General features: G+C 35.4%; 5 protein-coding genes across 5 annotated transcripts; 2 read left to right on the forward strand and 3 right to left on the reverse strand.

Annotated features, from left to right (window-relative positions):
• Positions 1–3,094: 3,094 nt before the first annotated feature.
• On the reverse strand, positions 3,095–3,760 carry LOC129732675 (trinucleotide repeat-containing gene 6B protein-like). Its single transcript, XM_055693758.1, has 2 exons — positions 3,703–3,760; positions 3,095–3,643 (listed from the first exon to the last, which is right to left on the reverse strand). Exons 1-2 carry the CDS (start codon positions 3,706–3,708, stop codon positions 3,107–3,109), a joined length of 543 nt encoding a protein of 180 aa, XP_055549733.1. The 5' UTR covers positions 3,709–3,760; the 3' UTR covers positions 3,095–3,106.
• A 348-nt stretch (positions 3,761–4,108) lies between these two features.
• LOC129732625 (uncharacterized) lies at positions 4,109–4,806 on the forward strand. The gene is made up of 2 exons (XM_055693641.1): positions 4,109–4,156; positions 4,221–4,806. The coding sequence occupies exons 1-2, from the start codon at positions 4,151–4,153 to the stop codon at positions 4,680–4,682; spliced, it is 468 nt and encodes a 155-aa protein (XP_055549616.1). The 5' UTR covers positions 4,109–4,150; the 3' UTR covers positions 4,683–4,806.
• Positions 4,807–5,993: 1,187 nt separating this feature from the next.
• Positions 5,994–9,992, reverse strand: LOC129728194 (uncharacterized). The gene is made up of 3 exons (XM_055686610.1): positions 9,920–9,992; positions 9,328–9,860; positions 5,994–6,201 (listed from the first exon to the last, which is right to left on the reverse strand). Exons 1-3 carry the CDS (start codon positions 9,923–9,925, stop codon positions 5,994–5,996), a joined length of 747 nt encoding a protein of 248 aa, XP_055542585.1. The 5' UTR covers positions 9,926–9,992.
• A 317-nt stretch (positions 9,993–10,309) lies between these two features.
• Positions 10,310–10,995, forward strand: LOC129732291 (uncharacterized). Its single transcript, XM_055693043.1, has 2 exons — positions 10,310–10,375; positions 10,440–10,995. Exons 1-2 carry the CDS (start codon positions 10,370–10,372, stop codon positions 10,899–10,901), a joined length of 468 nt encoding a protein of 155 aa, XP_055549018.1. The 5' UTR covers positions 10,310–10,369; the 3' UTR covers positions 10,902–10,995.
• Positions 10,996–13,655: 2,660 nt separating this feature from the next.
• Positions 13,656–14,353, reverse strand: LOC129732348 (uncharacterized). The gene is made up of 2 exons (XM_055693157.1): positions 14,256–14,353; positions 13,656–14,187 (listed from the first exon to the last, which is right to left on the reverse strand). The coding sequence occupies exons 1-2, from the start codon at positions 14,259–14,261 to the stop codon at positions 13,708–13,710; spliced, it is 486 nt and encodes a 161-aa protein (XP_055549132.1). The 5' UTR covers positions 14,262–14,353; the 3' UTR covers positions 13,656–13,707.
• Positions 14,354–16,505: the final 2,152 nt, after the last annotated feature.

Genomic DNA, 16,505 nt, shown 5'->3' on the forward strand with positions numbered 1-16,505 from the left:
AAAATATTACTAGTCCGTACAGATACGTTTTTCGGTTGCTACATACAACCATCATCCACATGTGTACCAGTCCACATGTTTCTCAAATTTCTAGTATGTTTTTAATGGAAACATATAATTTTTTTCTCTGATATTGTATATCATTCTACTAAGACGCACAAGAAACTACTTTTCAAATATTTTTGAATATTTAGTCCTCGTTACAAAATTAAACGAGCCTTTTGTGTTTTTGAGACCGATGTTGATCAATTAGATAGTTCTACGACTTTTTTTAATCATTCACAATTATTGAAAGTTTCGAATCTTTTGGCTACTTTCATAAAGATTTTCCAAGACTCAGTTGTTTTTTTCGTAGATTGCAAAATATCTGAAATCGTGAAGAACTTTTTTGTCATTTAATTTTTAGCAAATAGGATGTTGTCAAATTATTTTTTGAGGATTTTCAGGAAACCTAAAATAATTCGAAATTTCTCAGTAGGTAAGACTTCCGTAAGGTAGGACTGTTAATTGTCAAATGTTTTTAATCTAGTTTAGAATTTCTAGTAGATTTTTTCTATATTACCTGAATTTGAGGACTATAGAAGGATTTGATGTGGGACCAAGTCCTTTTTTACTATTTTAGGGTACATTTTGTGAAAATTGAAATGAACATGTTGGTGTGCAGAATGGAACTGTCAAATGCTAATAGCTCTCAAACAACTGAACCGATTTCAATAAAAATAAATAATGCCGATGGATAGCGAAAATATACAAAATTTTCATAGAATGATACATACCGCACCATTTTCTTATTGCACAGTATATAGAGTAAAATTTCAAGGTCAAACATCCTCATACATTTACCATGCGATTAGCTTATTTCCCTAACGCACACATAAAAAAAGAGATGAAAAAACACACACACAAACACACACACACACACACACACACATCCACACATCCACACATACACGTACACACACAGAGACTCACAAACATACACACACGTACACACGTACAAACACACGTACACACACACACACACACACACACACACACACATATATATATATATATATATATATATATATATATATATATATATATATATATATATATATATATATATATATATATATATATATATATATATATATATATATATATATATTTATATATATGTATATATATATATATATATATATATATATATATATATATATATATATATATATATATATATATATATATATATATATATATATATATATATATATATATATATATATATATATATATATATATATATATATATACATATATATATATATATATATATATATATATATATATATATATATATATATATATATATATATATATATATATATATATATATATATATATATATATATATATGTATATATATATATATATATATATATATATATATATATATATATATATATATATATATATATATATATATATATATATATATATATATATATATTTTATATATATATATATATATATATATATATATATATATATATATATATATATATATATATATATATATATATGTGTGTGTGTGTGTGTGTGTGTGTGTGTACGTGTGTGTGTGTGTGTACGTGTGTGTGTACGTGTGTGTGTATGTGTGTGTGTACGTGTGTACGTGTGTACGTGTGTGTATGTTTGTGAGTCTCTGTGTGTGTACGTGTATGTGTGGATGTGTGGATGTGTGTGTGTGGATGTGTGTGTGTGGATGTGTGTGTGTGGATGTGTGTGTATGTGTGTGTGTATGTGTGTGTGTGTGTGTGTGTTTGTGTGTGTGTTTTTTCATCTCTTTTTTTATGTGTGCGTTAGGGAAATAAGCTAATCGCATGGTAAATGTATGAGGATGTTTGACCTTGAAATTTTACTCTATATACTGTGCAATAAGAAAATGGTGCGGTATGTATCATTCTATGAAAATTTTGTATATTTTCGCTATCCATCGGCATTATTTATTTTTATTGAAATCGGTTCAGTTGTTTGAGAGCTATTAGCATTTGACAGTTCCATTCTGCACACCAACATGTTCATTTCAATTTTCACAAAATGTACCCTAAAATAGTAAAAAAGGACTTGGTCCCACATCAAATCCTTCTATAGTCCTCAAATTCAGGTAATATAGAAAAAATCTACTAGAAATTCTAAACTAGATTAAAAACATTTGACAATTAACAGTCCTACCTTACGGAAGTCTTACCTACTGAGAAATTTCGAATTATTTTAGGTTTCCTGAAAATCCTCAAAAAATAATTTGACAACATCCTATTTGCTAAAAATTAAATGACAAAAAAGTTCTTCACGATTTCAGATATTTTGCAATCTACGAAAAAAACAACTGAGTCTTGGAAAATCTTTATGAAAGTAGCCAAAAGATTCGAAACTTTCAATAATTGTGAATGATTAAAAAAAGTCGTAGAACTATCTAATTGATCAACATCGGTCTCAAAAACACAAAAGGCTCGTTTAATTTTGTAACGAGGACTAAATATTCAAAAATATTTGAAAAGTAGTTTCTTGTGCGTCTTAGTAGAATGATATACAATATCAGAGAAAAAAATTATATGTTTCCATTAAAAACATACTAGAAATTTGAGAAACATGTGGACTGGTACACATGTGGATGATGGTTGTATGTAGCAACCGAAAAACGTATCTGTACGGACTAGTAATATTTTCTATATTTTCTTCTCAATTTTCTAGTAGATTTTGATGGATTTTTTTTGTCTGATTTCGCATTCAAAACTAGATGAACATTTCAAAAGGTCCTATCTGCTTTCATCGTTTTTTTCCGGAGGGTCTTTTCATTTTGGTAATGGTTCAGCTCTAGTAAGTCTCCCAAGCGTGGTTTTCATTCAGGAGGCAAGAGTGATCCCGCCGCTATCATTTTGTATAAATATCGCGTCATAAAAGGTGTTTAATGAGTTGTGGTGATTGAATGAAAGTGATCGATCAAAAAATCGATCAAAGCAGATAGGACCTTTTGAAATGTTTCTCAAGAAAAATAAATAAACGAACAAAACACATTTTTGTAATGGTTGAATTTCAATTTATTCACAACATCCAATTTGATTTACCATTTAGGCTGCACAAGAACCTTCTCTACACCAGCATGTACTGGAGCCACATATGCGACCTGTTTGGCCACTGGAACGACAGTCTTAATCACTTCCGGTTGTTCCCAACCATAGGCACCAGCTCCGTAGCTTCCCCATGGCAGACCCCACGAGTTGACCTTCACCGATGGCACAACGGTTTTAGCAACGTTTTCATATCCCCATCCGGCACCGTAGTTTCCCCAAGGTTGATCCCAAGCATTAACCTTCACTGATGGAATAATTGTCTTAGCACCGTAGCTTCCCCAAGGTTGACCCCATGAGGGGACTTTTTCTACAGCACCATAGTGACCGTTCCATCCGTTGCTGTACAAACCAGCTGCTGGCCACGAAGAAGCCCACGTTTTAGCGTATGGGTACGAAGCCACCTGATTTCCATTCCATCCGTTGTTCCAGGAGTTCCAACCACCCGAGTGAGATGGCCAATAGGATGCTGGGGCGTAGGATCCTTGAGCGGCAACCGCCAGCGTTGCAAGCAATATGGCAGAAATAACCTAATGAGTACAGAACTTTTATTCTATGCTCGTGAACAATTGGTTTTAGTAAAACTAACCTTCATTTCGTTTGATGTTTGAAGTTCAATTAGCTAGGAGAACGATGATGATATTTGTGAGATACTGTGGTTAAGTGATACTTGTGCGCGTTTATATACTAAGTTGATATTTATTACTTGATTGGTTTCAACGTTTTTGTCACAGGTTTAGCAATTGCACTTCCTGATAACAATTTGTTTTATTTCCTTTCGATCGATGGTTTAGATTTCGATTGTTGCTTATAATGTTCACAAGCACTGATAATTTATTCGAACAAAAATTAAAGCCACTAGTTTCAGGTACTGGAGGAAGTGACAAACTAATGATAATTAATACTGATTAAATAGTTGATGGGAACTTCCTTTGAAAAACATTTCTACCGAGTATAAAACAGCCAGACTTTGTTAGTGTCAACCACAGTTTATCCTCAAGCCCAGCTGCTTCAATACGTTACAAACCATTTTCACAATGAAGGTTTGATAAAAATATACTTTACGTTGGTTAAGAGTTGTATTTATTTTTTTATCATTTAAACTAGGTTTTCGCTGCATTGCTGGTTGCCACTCTGGCTGTCGCTGCTCAGGGATCCTACGTACAATCCTCATATTGGCCATCACACTCTGCTGGATGGAAATCCTGGAACAACGGCTGGAATGGTCACCAAGTGGCTGCTTACCCTTACGCCAAAACGTGGGCCTCCTCTTGGCCAGCATCCGGTTTGTACAACAACGCATGGGATGGATATTATGGTGGCTACGATAAGGTCAATTCCTGGGCTCAACCATGGGGATCCTATGGAGCTGGATGGGGATATCAGAACTTTGCTAAGACTGTTGTTCCATCGGTGAAAGTCGACTCGTGGGGTCTGCCATGGGTAAGCTACGGAGCTGGTGCGTACGGTTGGGATCATCCGGAAGTCGTTAAGACCGTCGTTCCAGTAGCCAAGCAGGTTGCCTATGTTGCTCCAGTAGAAAAGGTTCTTGTTCAGTCGAAATGGTAAATCCGAAATGATATTCTTCAGAGCTGGTCTGATTGGAATAATGATATGATTGAATTTGTAATTGTTGATTGATACAAATTAATTTAAACTAAAATATGTATATTTAAACGCACAGTACTTTTTTTTTTAAATAAACTCGTCTACCCTTTGAGACTTAGGTTCAAAAACAACAATTGTCTGAAGTAATCATCAGTTTCATCATTCATAACCCATTAAGATTGCCGAAGAGTTAACTGGGGAAAATTTTCCGTAGTTCAAAACAAAACTAAAACTGAATCACATTCTCCCCAAAATAATACAAGGAGAAAATAGCTGCCGATTTTATGTTTTCAATAGTACATTTAATTTATGAGTACAGCTAGAGTCTTGTAGTGAATGATATAAATTTTGCGAAGGGGTTGTCTTACTCACGAGTCACGAGTATAACTAATCACAATCCGAGCGTCTTGTAATGTACAGTGTCTAAATTGTCGCGATCCGAGAAAAAAATCAATCGGGGAAATTTAATAGAAAAATTGTTTGGAGAATAATGAACAGAAACTTATTTCAGATAATGTGGAAAAAATATGTTGCCAGGAATGCAAAATACCCAGGATGGTGAAAACGAAAATTTTATTAATTTTCTTAAAGAAATTGAAAATCTAATGAATACTATAAATACGGATCACATCTTGAATTTCGAAGTTTCGGATCGTGGATGGCAAATTATAGATTATAAGTTCAGGCTTTTCAATATCATTTTTCAACCTCCAATTTCTTGGGTCAAAGCCTATATATCAAATTGGGGACCGCAAATATCCAAAATCTGAATTCTAGAATACGGATCATCTGTTTTGAACTTGAAATCTCGAGGTCATGGATGAGAGTTTTCGATTTCGTATCTAGTTCCAATTTCGAAAATTCCGTCTAAGAAATTCTAGAAATAAGATTTCGTGTAACAGATTGCGCAACGGGTTTTATTTCCGTTTGATTTTGGGGTATAGACTTGAAAGTTCACTTACTAATTTAAAACCAATGGTAAAGTATAGATTTTGGATTTCTTATATTGTTATTTGTAATTAGAAATTACGATTTACAATTTTCCGGCTATAGATTTTACAAAGTTTCAAGAGGAAAACTGATTCCGAAGATGAAAATAATAACTTCAGGTAATGGTTCTAAAAATTCTAAATTTCGAGTGTTGACTCCAGTTTTTCCGATTTTAAACAGACGTTTCCCAATTTTAAGATACTGCTCCGCATTAAAGGTCTGAATGTGGTGTTTTCAGTATTTTATATATATAGACCAGCTCTGAATAATATCAATTCCGATTTACCATTTCGGCTGCACAAGAACCTTTTCAACTGGAGCAACATAGGCGACCTGCTTGGCTACTGGAACGACAGTCTTAACGACTTCCGGATGATCCCAACCGTAGGCACCAGCTCCGTAGCTTCCCCATGGCAGGCCCCACGAGTTAACCTTCACCGATGGAACAACGGTCTTAGCATAGTTCTGATAACCCCAGCCAGCTCCATAGCTTCCCCATGGTTGAGCCCAGGAATTGACCTTATCGTAGCACAGACTCACACTCACACATACACACAGACTCACACTCACACATACACACAGACTCACACTCACACATACACACAGACTCACACTCACACATACACACAGACTCACACTCACACATACACACAGACTCGCACTCACAGATACACACAGACTCACTAGTTAACCAGGTGGGGCATGCACTTTTTGGGCTATATAAGAGCCTGCTTCTGCTCAAACTAATCATTTTGTTTTTGAATAATGCGACCGTCCGGCATGATTCAGTAGAAGCGAGTAGTAACAGTTGTAGCATCAGCGGTAACCAGGAGTGATATCGGTGGCGGCATTTCCTCTCGTAAATCTCTGCCTTGTTTTGGTGACATCACAAGCTATTCGGATAACAGCAATCATAATCCGCTACCCGTATCTAGCATTCAGTCCCACTGTTGGGGTTATCCAGAAATGCAATCAGCACCATAACCGGTTTTAAATTGAGGAACAAATTGTCCTTTTAAAGGCAAAACAAATAGATGGTTAAATATTGAATACTTTCTTATTTTTGCCAGAATTTAAAAGGGAATATCATTATAATTTATTTCATTTTTTCAATTAAAGTGAGTCTTCAGTAAAGTTGTTCCATTAATTATTCTCCATGTTAAAGAAGTTGAAATTTTATGATTAATCCACCTAGCAGTGAGCAACAAGTTTCACTTTTCCTCTTTTGGGATAAAGAAATCCAAAGTGAAATCGGTAAAGTTGTAGCAAGTTTAAAAAAAATCACCGTTGTTGAAGAAATCATATTTCTGTTTACCTATTTACATGGACTTTTGTGGAATTTTCTATAGAACACCTCTTAAAATCAATTGCTTTTAATTTGACTTTCTCAAGGCAATGCAATTTCAATTTGATTTGTACTGCCCATTTTTAGAATAGTTGGGAGAGTATAATGCTTGTTCATGTGAAATTTCTCAACCGCTAGATTTTATAATTTCTAAACCGTTCTATTATTAGATCTTCTTTCTCAACTGCTCGAATAATTCGTATTTCACGATTCATTTTTCACAAAATTGTGACACAAATAAATTTTAACAGATATGACACTTGGTTACCCAAGATTATAAAACTATACACAAGCAAATTTCAAATTTTCCGAAATTTAGAGCATGTAGGATGATCCACAATCTCATTAGAACGAAAAAGCCTGAATATCTTTACAACAAATTAGTACCTTTCCGGAACACAAGAGTGAGAAAATTCATTTTACCAAGATATCGCAATGCACGATACGGCAAATCCTTCTTCGTGCGAGGTCTTGTGTATTGGAACGAACTCCCTTGGCACATCGCTTTAACCGACAGCACTGTAGTTTTTAGGATAAGATGTCTAGAATACTTTAAGTGTTAATTATGTATATGATTATTCTTTAAACATTCGCTTTGTTATTTTTCCTACTACTACAAGTCGACGCACTTCATACATTCGTATTTTATATACTTTGTAACGAAAAAGATTTATGTCTTATGTTACGTGTTCAATAAAGCAATAAAATACAATACAATACAAGCAAGGACACAAGGCACAAGTGAAAATTTTGTTTCAAATACACTTTGTACAACTGAACTTTTTGCCTCTACTAGAAAGGTAATCACTGGAAAAACCAAAGGTAGAAAAGAGGTCCCAATGGCCGAATGTCATATACCACTTGACCCCTTTCGAATAACTGAGCATTTTCTGTGTGTATGTATGTATGCGTGTGTGTGTGTGTGTATGTGTGTGTGTGTGTGAATGTGTATGTGCAACTTTTTTTTCTCACTCACTTTTCTCAGAGATGGCTGGACCGATTTTCATAAAATAACTGCAAATGAAAGGTGTAGTTGCGCTGTAGGTTACTATTGAATTTCATTGTAATCGGGTTTTTAGTTTATATATATGTGTGTGTGTGTTTGTGTGTGTGTGTGTGTGTGTGTGTGTGTGTGTGTTTGTGTGTGTGTTTTTTCATCTCTTTTTTTTCAGTTGTTTGAGAGCTTTTAGCATTTGACAGTTCCATTCTGCACACCAACATGTTCATTTCAATTTTCACAAAATGTACCCTAAAATAGTAAAAAAGGACTTGGTCCCACATCAAATCCTTCTATAGTCCTCAAATTCAGGTAATATAGAAAAAATCTACTAGAAATTCTACACTAGATTAAAAACATTCGACAATTAACAGTCCTACCTTACGGAAGTCTTACCTACTGAGAAATTTCGAATTATTTTAGGTTTTCTGAAAATCCTCAAAAAATAATTTGACAACATCCTATTTGCTAAAAATTAAATGACAAAAAAGTTCTTCACGATTTCAGATATTTTGCAATCTACGAAAAAAACAACTGAGTCTTGGAAAATCTTTATGAAAGTAGCCAAAAGATTCGAAACTTTCAATAATTGTGAATAATTAAAAAAAGTCGTAGAACTATCTAATTGATCAACATCGGTCTCAAAAACACAAAAGGCTCGTTTAATTTTGTAACGAGGACTAAATATTCAAAAATATTTGAAAAGTAGTTTCTTGTGCGTCTTAGTAGAATGATATACAATATCAGAGAAAAAAAATTATATGTTTCCATTAAAAACATACTAGAAATTTGAGAAACATGTGGACTGGTACACATGTGGATGATGGTTGTATGTAGCAACCGAAAAACGTATCTGTACGGACTAGTAATATTTTCTATATTTTCTTCTCAATTTTCTAGTAGATTTTGATGGATTTTTTTTGTCTGATTTCGCATTCAAAACTAGATGAACATTTCAAAAGGTCCTATCTGCTTTCATCGTTTTTTTCCGGAGGGTCTTTTCATTTTGGTAATGGTTCAGCTCTAGTAAGTCTCCCAAGCGTGGTTTTCATTCAGGAGGCAAGAGTGATCCCGCCGCTATCATTTTGTATAAATATCGCGTCATAAAAGGTGTTTAATGAGTTGTGGTGATTGAATGAAAGTGATCGGTAAAAAAATCGATCAAAGCAGATAGGACCTTTTGAAATGTTTCTCAAGAAAAATAAATAAACGAACAAAACACATTTTTGTAATGGTTGAATTTCAATTTATTCACAACATTCAATTTGATTTACCATTTAGGCTGCACAAGAACCTTCTCTACACCAGCATGTACTGGAGCCACATATGCGACCTGTTTGGCCACTGGAACGACAGTCTTAATCACTTCCGGTTGTTCCCAACCATAGGCACCAGCTCCGTAGCTTCCCCATGGCAGACCCCATGAGTTGACCTTCACCGAAGGCACAACGGTTTTAGCAACGTTTTCATATCCCCATCCGGAACCGTAGCTTCCCCAAGGTTGATCCCAAGCATTAACCTTCGCTGATGGAATAATTGTCTTAGCACCGTAGCTTCCCCAAGGTTGACCCCATAAGGGGACTTTTTCTACAGCACCATAGTGACCGTTCCATCCGTTGCTGTACAAACCAGCTGCTGGCCACGAAGAAGCCCACGTTTTAGCGTATGGGTACGAAGCCACCTGATATCCGTTCAATCCGTTGTTCCAGGAGTTCCATCCCGCAGAGTGAGATGGCCAATTGGATGCTAGTGCGTAGGATCCTTGGGTGGCAACCGCCAGCGTTGCAAGCAATATGGCAGAAATAACCTAATGAGTACAGAAATTTAATCAAATGCTCGTGAACAATTGGTTTTAGTAAGACTAACCTTCATCTCGTTTGATGTTTGAAGTTCAATTAGCTAGGAGAACGATGACTATTTGTGAGATACTGTGGTTAAGTGTTATTTGTTCGCGTTTATATACTAAGTTGATATTTATTGCTTGATTGGTTTCGACGTTTTTGTCACAGGTTTTAGCAATTGTACTTCCTGATAACTATTTGTTTTATTTCCTTTCGATCGATGGTTTAGATTTCAGCGATTGTTGCTTATAACGTTCACAAGCACTGATAATTTAATCGAACAAAAATTAAAGCCACTAGTTTCAGGTACTGGAGGAAGTGACAATCTAATGATAATTAATACGGATTAATTAGTTGATGGTAACTTCCTTTGAAAAACATTTCTACCGAGTATAAAACAGCCAGACTTTGCTAGTGTCAACCACAGTTTATCCTCAAGCCCAGCTGCTTCAATACGTTACAAACCATTTTCACAATGAAGGTTTGATAAAAATATACTTTACGTTGGTTAAGAGTTGTATTTATTTTTTTATCATTTAAACTAGGTTTTCGCTGCATTGCTGGTTGCCACTCTGGCTGTCGCTGCTCAGGGATCCTACGTACAATCCTCATATTGGCCATCACACTCTGCTGGATGGAAATCCTGGAACAACGGCTGGAATGGTCACCAAGTGGCTGCTTACCCTTACGCCAAAACGTGGGCCTCCTCTTGGCCAGCATCCGGTTTGTACAACAACGCATGGGATGGATATTATGGTGGCTACGATAAGGTCAATTCCTGGGCTCAACCATGGGGAAGCTATGGAGCTGGCTGGGGTTATCAGAACTATGCTAAGACCGTTGTTCCATCGGTGAAAGTCGACTCATGGGGTCTGCCATGGGGAAGCTATGGAGCTGGTGCGTACGGTTGGGATCATCCGGAAGTCGTTAAGACTGTCGTTCCAGTAGCCAAGCAGGTCGCCTATGTTGCTCCAGTTGAAAAGGTTCTTGTGCAGCCGAAATGGTAAATCGGAATTGATATTATTCAGAGCTGGTCTATGATTTGATGGAATTTGTAATTGTTGATTGATATAAATGAAAAACATTAGTTAAACATGAAAATTTTGTTTTTCTTTTAAAGGTTACTTTACCCATATGAATGACTTTAACAATAATTTTTAAAAACTTCAGAGAGATAAACAATATAGCAGTAATATTTTTTTCTTGTATTATTCGTTATTTGTTACATTTTTAGCCTGAGAAATTTCCACGGTGAAGAACGTTGGGAGAAAAGTCGTGAAGCATTTATGCAAACTTATGAGTATAACAAAATAAAGTCGTACATCGTAAACGTTAATAAACTGTACCATAATCAAAGGAAAAAATGACACAGCAAATAAGCTTGTCGGATTCGAAATTTAACAAAAAACATAATCTGGATAAAATTTCAAGGAAAAGCGTTTAGGGAAAAGTATACAGTGAGCTTTTTGTTGGTAATGCGGAAAAAATGCTGGATGAGTAAACAATTCTGAGGATGACGAGAATTTATAAAAACATTGCAAAACCGGAGGGATAAAAAACGCTAATTTTAGTAGTTTTCAACAAAAAAAAGATGTGTGTGAAAAACTATAAATACGCAGAAAATTTCAAATTAAGAAATTTCGTAGATTCGAATCAAAGATTTCAAATTTTAAATTATAAATTTATTGAAATTTCTACCTCTGATTTTATGGTTCAAAGTTCAATTTTCAAATTGTATACCACAGGTATTTAAAGATCGAATACTAGTGTTATATTTCGTGTTAAGAATTGCAGGTTTCCGTTGTAATGATTGAAAAAAACTGTCTGGGGAATTCTAGAATTCGGATTCCGCACAACGTATCGTATTTCCCATTTCCTCATTTCGGCTCTCAAAAGTTCAGAACTCTTACAATCAATTTAACCCTTTATCACTCATAAGAAATCACGGACAGAATAAACCAAACGAAAATGAACTCATATGGGTACACTTTTTGTTAAAAATAAATAGCCGTAAAATTAAAAAAAAATCGTCGTTATAAAAATTCTACCAAACTTTTAATTCCAAATTAAAATTTTGCGTAATTTATTTTTCTTTATTTTTTTGTTTATTCAAGTAATGTAACTCATTTACAAACCTCATAAGAAAAACTCAGCTCCACATCGCACTGATTTCCTGATCCTCTAGGGTACTTGCTTTATAGCTTCCTGAATTCCGGATGTTTCAATTGTTATGAGCTCCTTCTTGATTTTTCCATCAAACAATCGACGTTTTTTGCTCTGTAACCTTTATGGTAGACCATTCGCTTCAAATTTGCTCAGAAAGTTTCAATAGACTGCTTGACACTTTTTGAGGATTGTTTACTTTCGGAATAAACCCAATATTGCCTTGCCGCAAATTCGATAAAGTTGCATTAGCATAGTTTGAAAATCCAAGGTCTGGCCAAAACACTACTTTGTTATTTGTATGGCACTTATATTTATAGTTTTTTATGCAGATACTTGTTCACAGTTTTTGAATCAATCGGATATTTATTGCCCAGCTCACAATATGATTACGCCGACCGACCAGGCGTTTCCACCCTTAATTTCGCTCGAACTTTGCACTCTTGCAAAGTGCATATTTGTTCGGAACCACATTTTCTTTTGGAGGAATTTCCATTCTCGAAGAGTTCGTCAAAAATGTATATAAATGTTTATTTCTATATCGAGGATCTTTAGAATAGCAAGACTCTTAACTTTTAGATTTTTCTTCATTTCGCTCAAAAAAATTGCAAATCTATTTACGACGATCTTCTTCCCAACTAAGCGTCACTTGACAGAAACGACTAGTCGTGTTACCAGTTATATAAAAATGGATCTTCATTTTGTGGAAATAGATTTTTCGATTTGTACAGCACTTCGAAATCGTAGACCAATTTGAAAGTTGTTCGGATTTTTTTCCTCACACGTTACAGTTGCCACTGCTCAAATTCCGGTCAAAAACGATCATGGCTGCAGAAAATTGGTGGCAATATAGTTGCCACTAACCGATAAGGGGGGTAAACCCGAACTTCAGAACTTGAAAAGTTAAGCATTTCGATGTCTAATATTGCCGTTGGGAATTAAGGATTGTGACTTCGAAATATAATATTCCGGTTCAGGATTTTCAGGATGAAGGAATCTAATTCCAGACCTGAACTGAAAACGACAACTTTGGAGATGGAAATGGGGCTTGAGTTCTGAATTTATATTTCACAATGTTGATTTCTGTTTTTCCAATTTTAGGATTGTGTTTCCAAATTTTAAAAGCATTATATTTTATTTCCAGATTCCAAGTTACAGGTTTTGTATCTTAAAATTCGAATATATTACACCAGGTTCGGTTCGCTGTTACATTTACAATGCGCTATTTTTAATAGTTTTCACAATTACTGAGAAAAATGTGCACTACCCTATGGTAAAAATGGCCTAAAGATACAATCCACTATATCGAATTATAGAGCAGGTCAAAATTTTTCAAGAATTTACGTAAAAGTTAGCAAATATTAGCCCAAATTAACCCATCCAGGTTACTGGCACGGGAATCAAAATTAATTTATGGTAGAATAAAAATACAATACTCAATGGAAACAGAAGCTATTTAGTTTCTTATCGAATAATTTATAAAAACCAACATAAATTAACCCATGATTCAGAATTCCGCCTGTCATCAATATGTTTGTAAATGTTAACCAGTCTTTAGAATGCAAAATCTCATAACATTTATTTATAAACATCTATTGAATTTGGTACGGCAATATCGTATTTCTCTGATTCACATAGATAAGGCTGAATTTACCATTTCGATTGTACAAGCACCTTCTCTACTGGAGCAACGTAGGCAACCTGCTTGGCCACAGGAACAATGGTTTTAACGACTTCAGGATGATCCCAACCGTAGGCACCAGCTCCGTAGCTTCCCCATGGCAGACCCCACGAGTTGACCTTTACCGATGGAACTACGGTCTTAGCGACATTCTGATATCCCCATCCAGCTCCATAAGTTCCCCAGGGTTGAGCCCAGGAGTTGATTTTATCGTAGCCACCATAATAACCACTCCATCCGTTGTTGTACAAACCAGTTGCTGGCCAGGACGAGGCCCACGTTTTTGCGACTGGGTAAGCAGCTACTTGATGACCATTCCAGCCGTTCCAACCGTTCCAGCCGTTGTTCCAGGAGCTCCATCCAGCAGAGTGTGATGGCCAGTAAGAGGAATGTTCGTAGGATGCCTGAGCAGCGACAGCCAGAGTGGCAACCAGCACTGCAATGAAGATCTAGTTAAGATGAAATGGAACAAAATTAATGCTGGTCATCACAAACGCAAAATATATTTCTATCAAACCTTCATTTTGAAAATAAGTTTTAACGTATTGAAGTAACTATGTTTGAGGCTGAACTGTGGTTAGCGCTGTCAAAGTCTGGCTGTTTTATACTGGATAGAAATGTTCTTTAAAGGAAATGACAATCAATTATTTAGTTCGTATTAATTATCATTAGTTTGTTGCATCCTTCAGTGCCTGAAACAAATCAATTCAGCAGCTTTAATTTTCGTTCGATTACATTACCAGTGCTTGTGCACATCATGAACAACAATCGCTGAAAACTCAACTGTCGAACGAAAGGAAGTAAAACAAAACGTTATCAGGAAGTGCAAGTACATTGTGACAAATGCGATCGGACAATAAATAGCGCAAAAGTATATAAACGCTGACAAGCATCACTAAGCCACAGTTGCTCCCAAGTAGGCATCGTTCTTCTACCAAACTGAACTCTAAAAATCAAACGAAATGAAGGTAAATTTCACCAAAACTAATTATTCACTGGCATTAACAAAAATTTAACTCCCATTAGACTATTTCTGCCATATTGATTGCAACGTTGGCGGTTGCCACACATGGATCCTACGCACCAGCATCGTATTGGCCATCTCACTCTGCTGGATGGAGCTCCTGGAGCAACGGATGGAACGGACATCAGGTGGCTTCGTACCCATACGCTAAAACGTGGGCTTCTTCGTGGCCAGCAGCTGGTTTGTACAGCAACGGATGGAACGGTCACTATGGTGCTGTAGAGAAAGTCTCCCCATGGGGTCAACCTTGGGGAAGCTCGGTGCCAAGACAATTATTCCATCAGTGAAGGTTAATGCTTGGGATCAATCTTGGGGAAGCTACGGTTCCGGATGGGGATATGAAAACGTTGCTAAAACCGTTGTGCCATCGCTGAAGGCCAACTCGTGGGGACTACCATGGGGAAACTACGGAGCTGGTGCTTACGGTTGGGAACAATCGGAAGTGATCAAGACTGTTGTTCCATAGCCAAGCAGGTCGCTTATGTGGCTCCAGTACATTCTGATGTAGAGAAGGTTCTAATGCATTAATGTAGATCTGACTGAGAGAATAAAGCGAATTTAAAGTGTTTCATATTCCATAATTTATTTTATGTTTTTGCAATTCGTTTCGTTTGTCTGATGATTTGCGTGTTGTTCAAAATTGTTCATAATTCTTTTGTGATCCCAGATCGTTCTTTGAAATAATCTAATCCGAAATCAAAAATCAGAAATAGAAAGTTGGAAACAGCAAATTTTAAACTTTCCAATCTTTGAATTTTAAAGGCAGCAATCAGAAATGACTTTTAATCCGGAATTTAAAAATTTAAATAAAAAAATCATTAAAATATGACAATAATGTGGAATTAAAACATCTGCAACCGGTATTTATAATATGAGCAATTCTCGCTGAAGCCAGGCCACTAGGTGCTCAAGGTCTTTCGAATTAGATACAAATGCACATATTTGTTAGAAATAGAGAAAAATTGATTGTGACATTTTTGTTTGATCGAATTTGTTGACCCCTCGGTCACCAAGGGGTGAAATAGTTTCTATAGAAGTGGAATTTTTTATTTATATTATATTCTTCATGTTTTATTTGAGCTATATCTCTGAAATTCGTTATAGAATCTACTACAAGTAGCATTTTTCTGTAAAGAGGAATGATAAGGCTTTCATTTGGAATGATCAGAATTTTGCCGCCATCTTGAATTTGGCCGCCATCTTGGATCATATCAGAAAAGTCAACCTGAGAGAAGCATCAGAAAGCTGAGAAAAAATGCTATAAGATGCAGTAAAAAACTTAGGTGAGCATCAGTGTTAAACTACCAATTTCCCAAACGAAGTTTTAAAATAAACAATTTTTTGAAAACATAAAATTCACAAATATAAAGATTCAAACTGCCAATATGATATTTAAAACATGAGTTTTATGAGTTGTAGTCTAAATTTAAAATGTTTTGACGAAACATTCAAGTGCTTTCAGAAAATGGCAAAATAATGACTTTAAACAAACAAAATGCGTATTTTTAACCGTTCATAATCTTTTCACGAAAGCAGAACTTCGAAATCGGAAATACCTGCTTTGAAATTCGAGAATGGCATATTGCCAGTTTTGAAGTTAGAATTATAAATTTTTTTAAACAAAACTTAGAACATGTTGAAATCCGGAATCCGAAGAAGCGTAAACGGAGCTTGCCCTATTTGTACTTTGAAACCGATTTTTTAAAAAAAAAAAAAAAACAAACTAAAATCGACTTTTCCGAA

The sequence above is a fragment of the Wyeomyia smithii genome, chromosome 3, assembly GCF_029784165.1.
Source record: "Wyeomyia smithii strain HCP4-BCI-WySm-NY-G18 chromosome 3, ASM2978416v1, whole genome shotgun sequence".
In the NCBI taxonomy this organism is placed as follows: Eukaryota; Metazoa; Arthropoda; class Insecta; order Diptera; family Culicidae; genus Wyeomyia; species Wyeomyia smithii.

Bases quoted from the DNA above. Each gene is read 5' to 3' on its own strand.
- LOC129728194 (XM_055686610.1), bottom strand. The intron at 6,202-9,327 runs GTAAATCAAATT...ACCATGGGGAAG, and splicing joins GTTCTTGTGCAGCCTAAATG to CTATGGAGCTGGCTGGGGTT.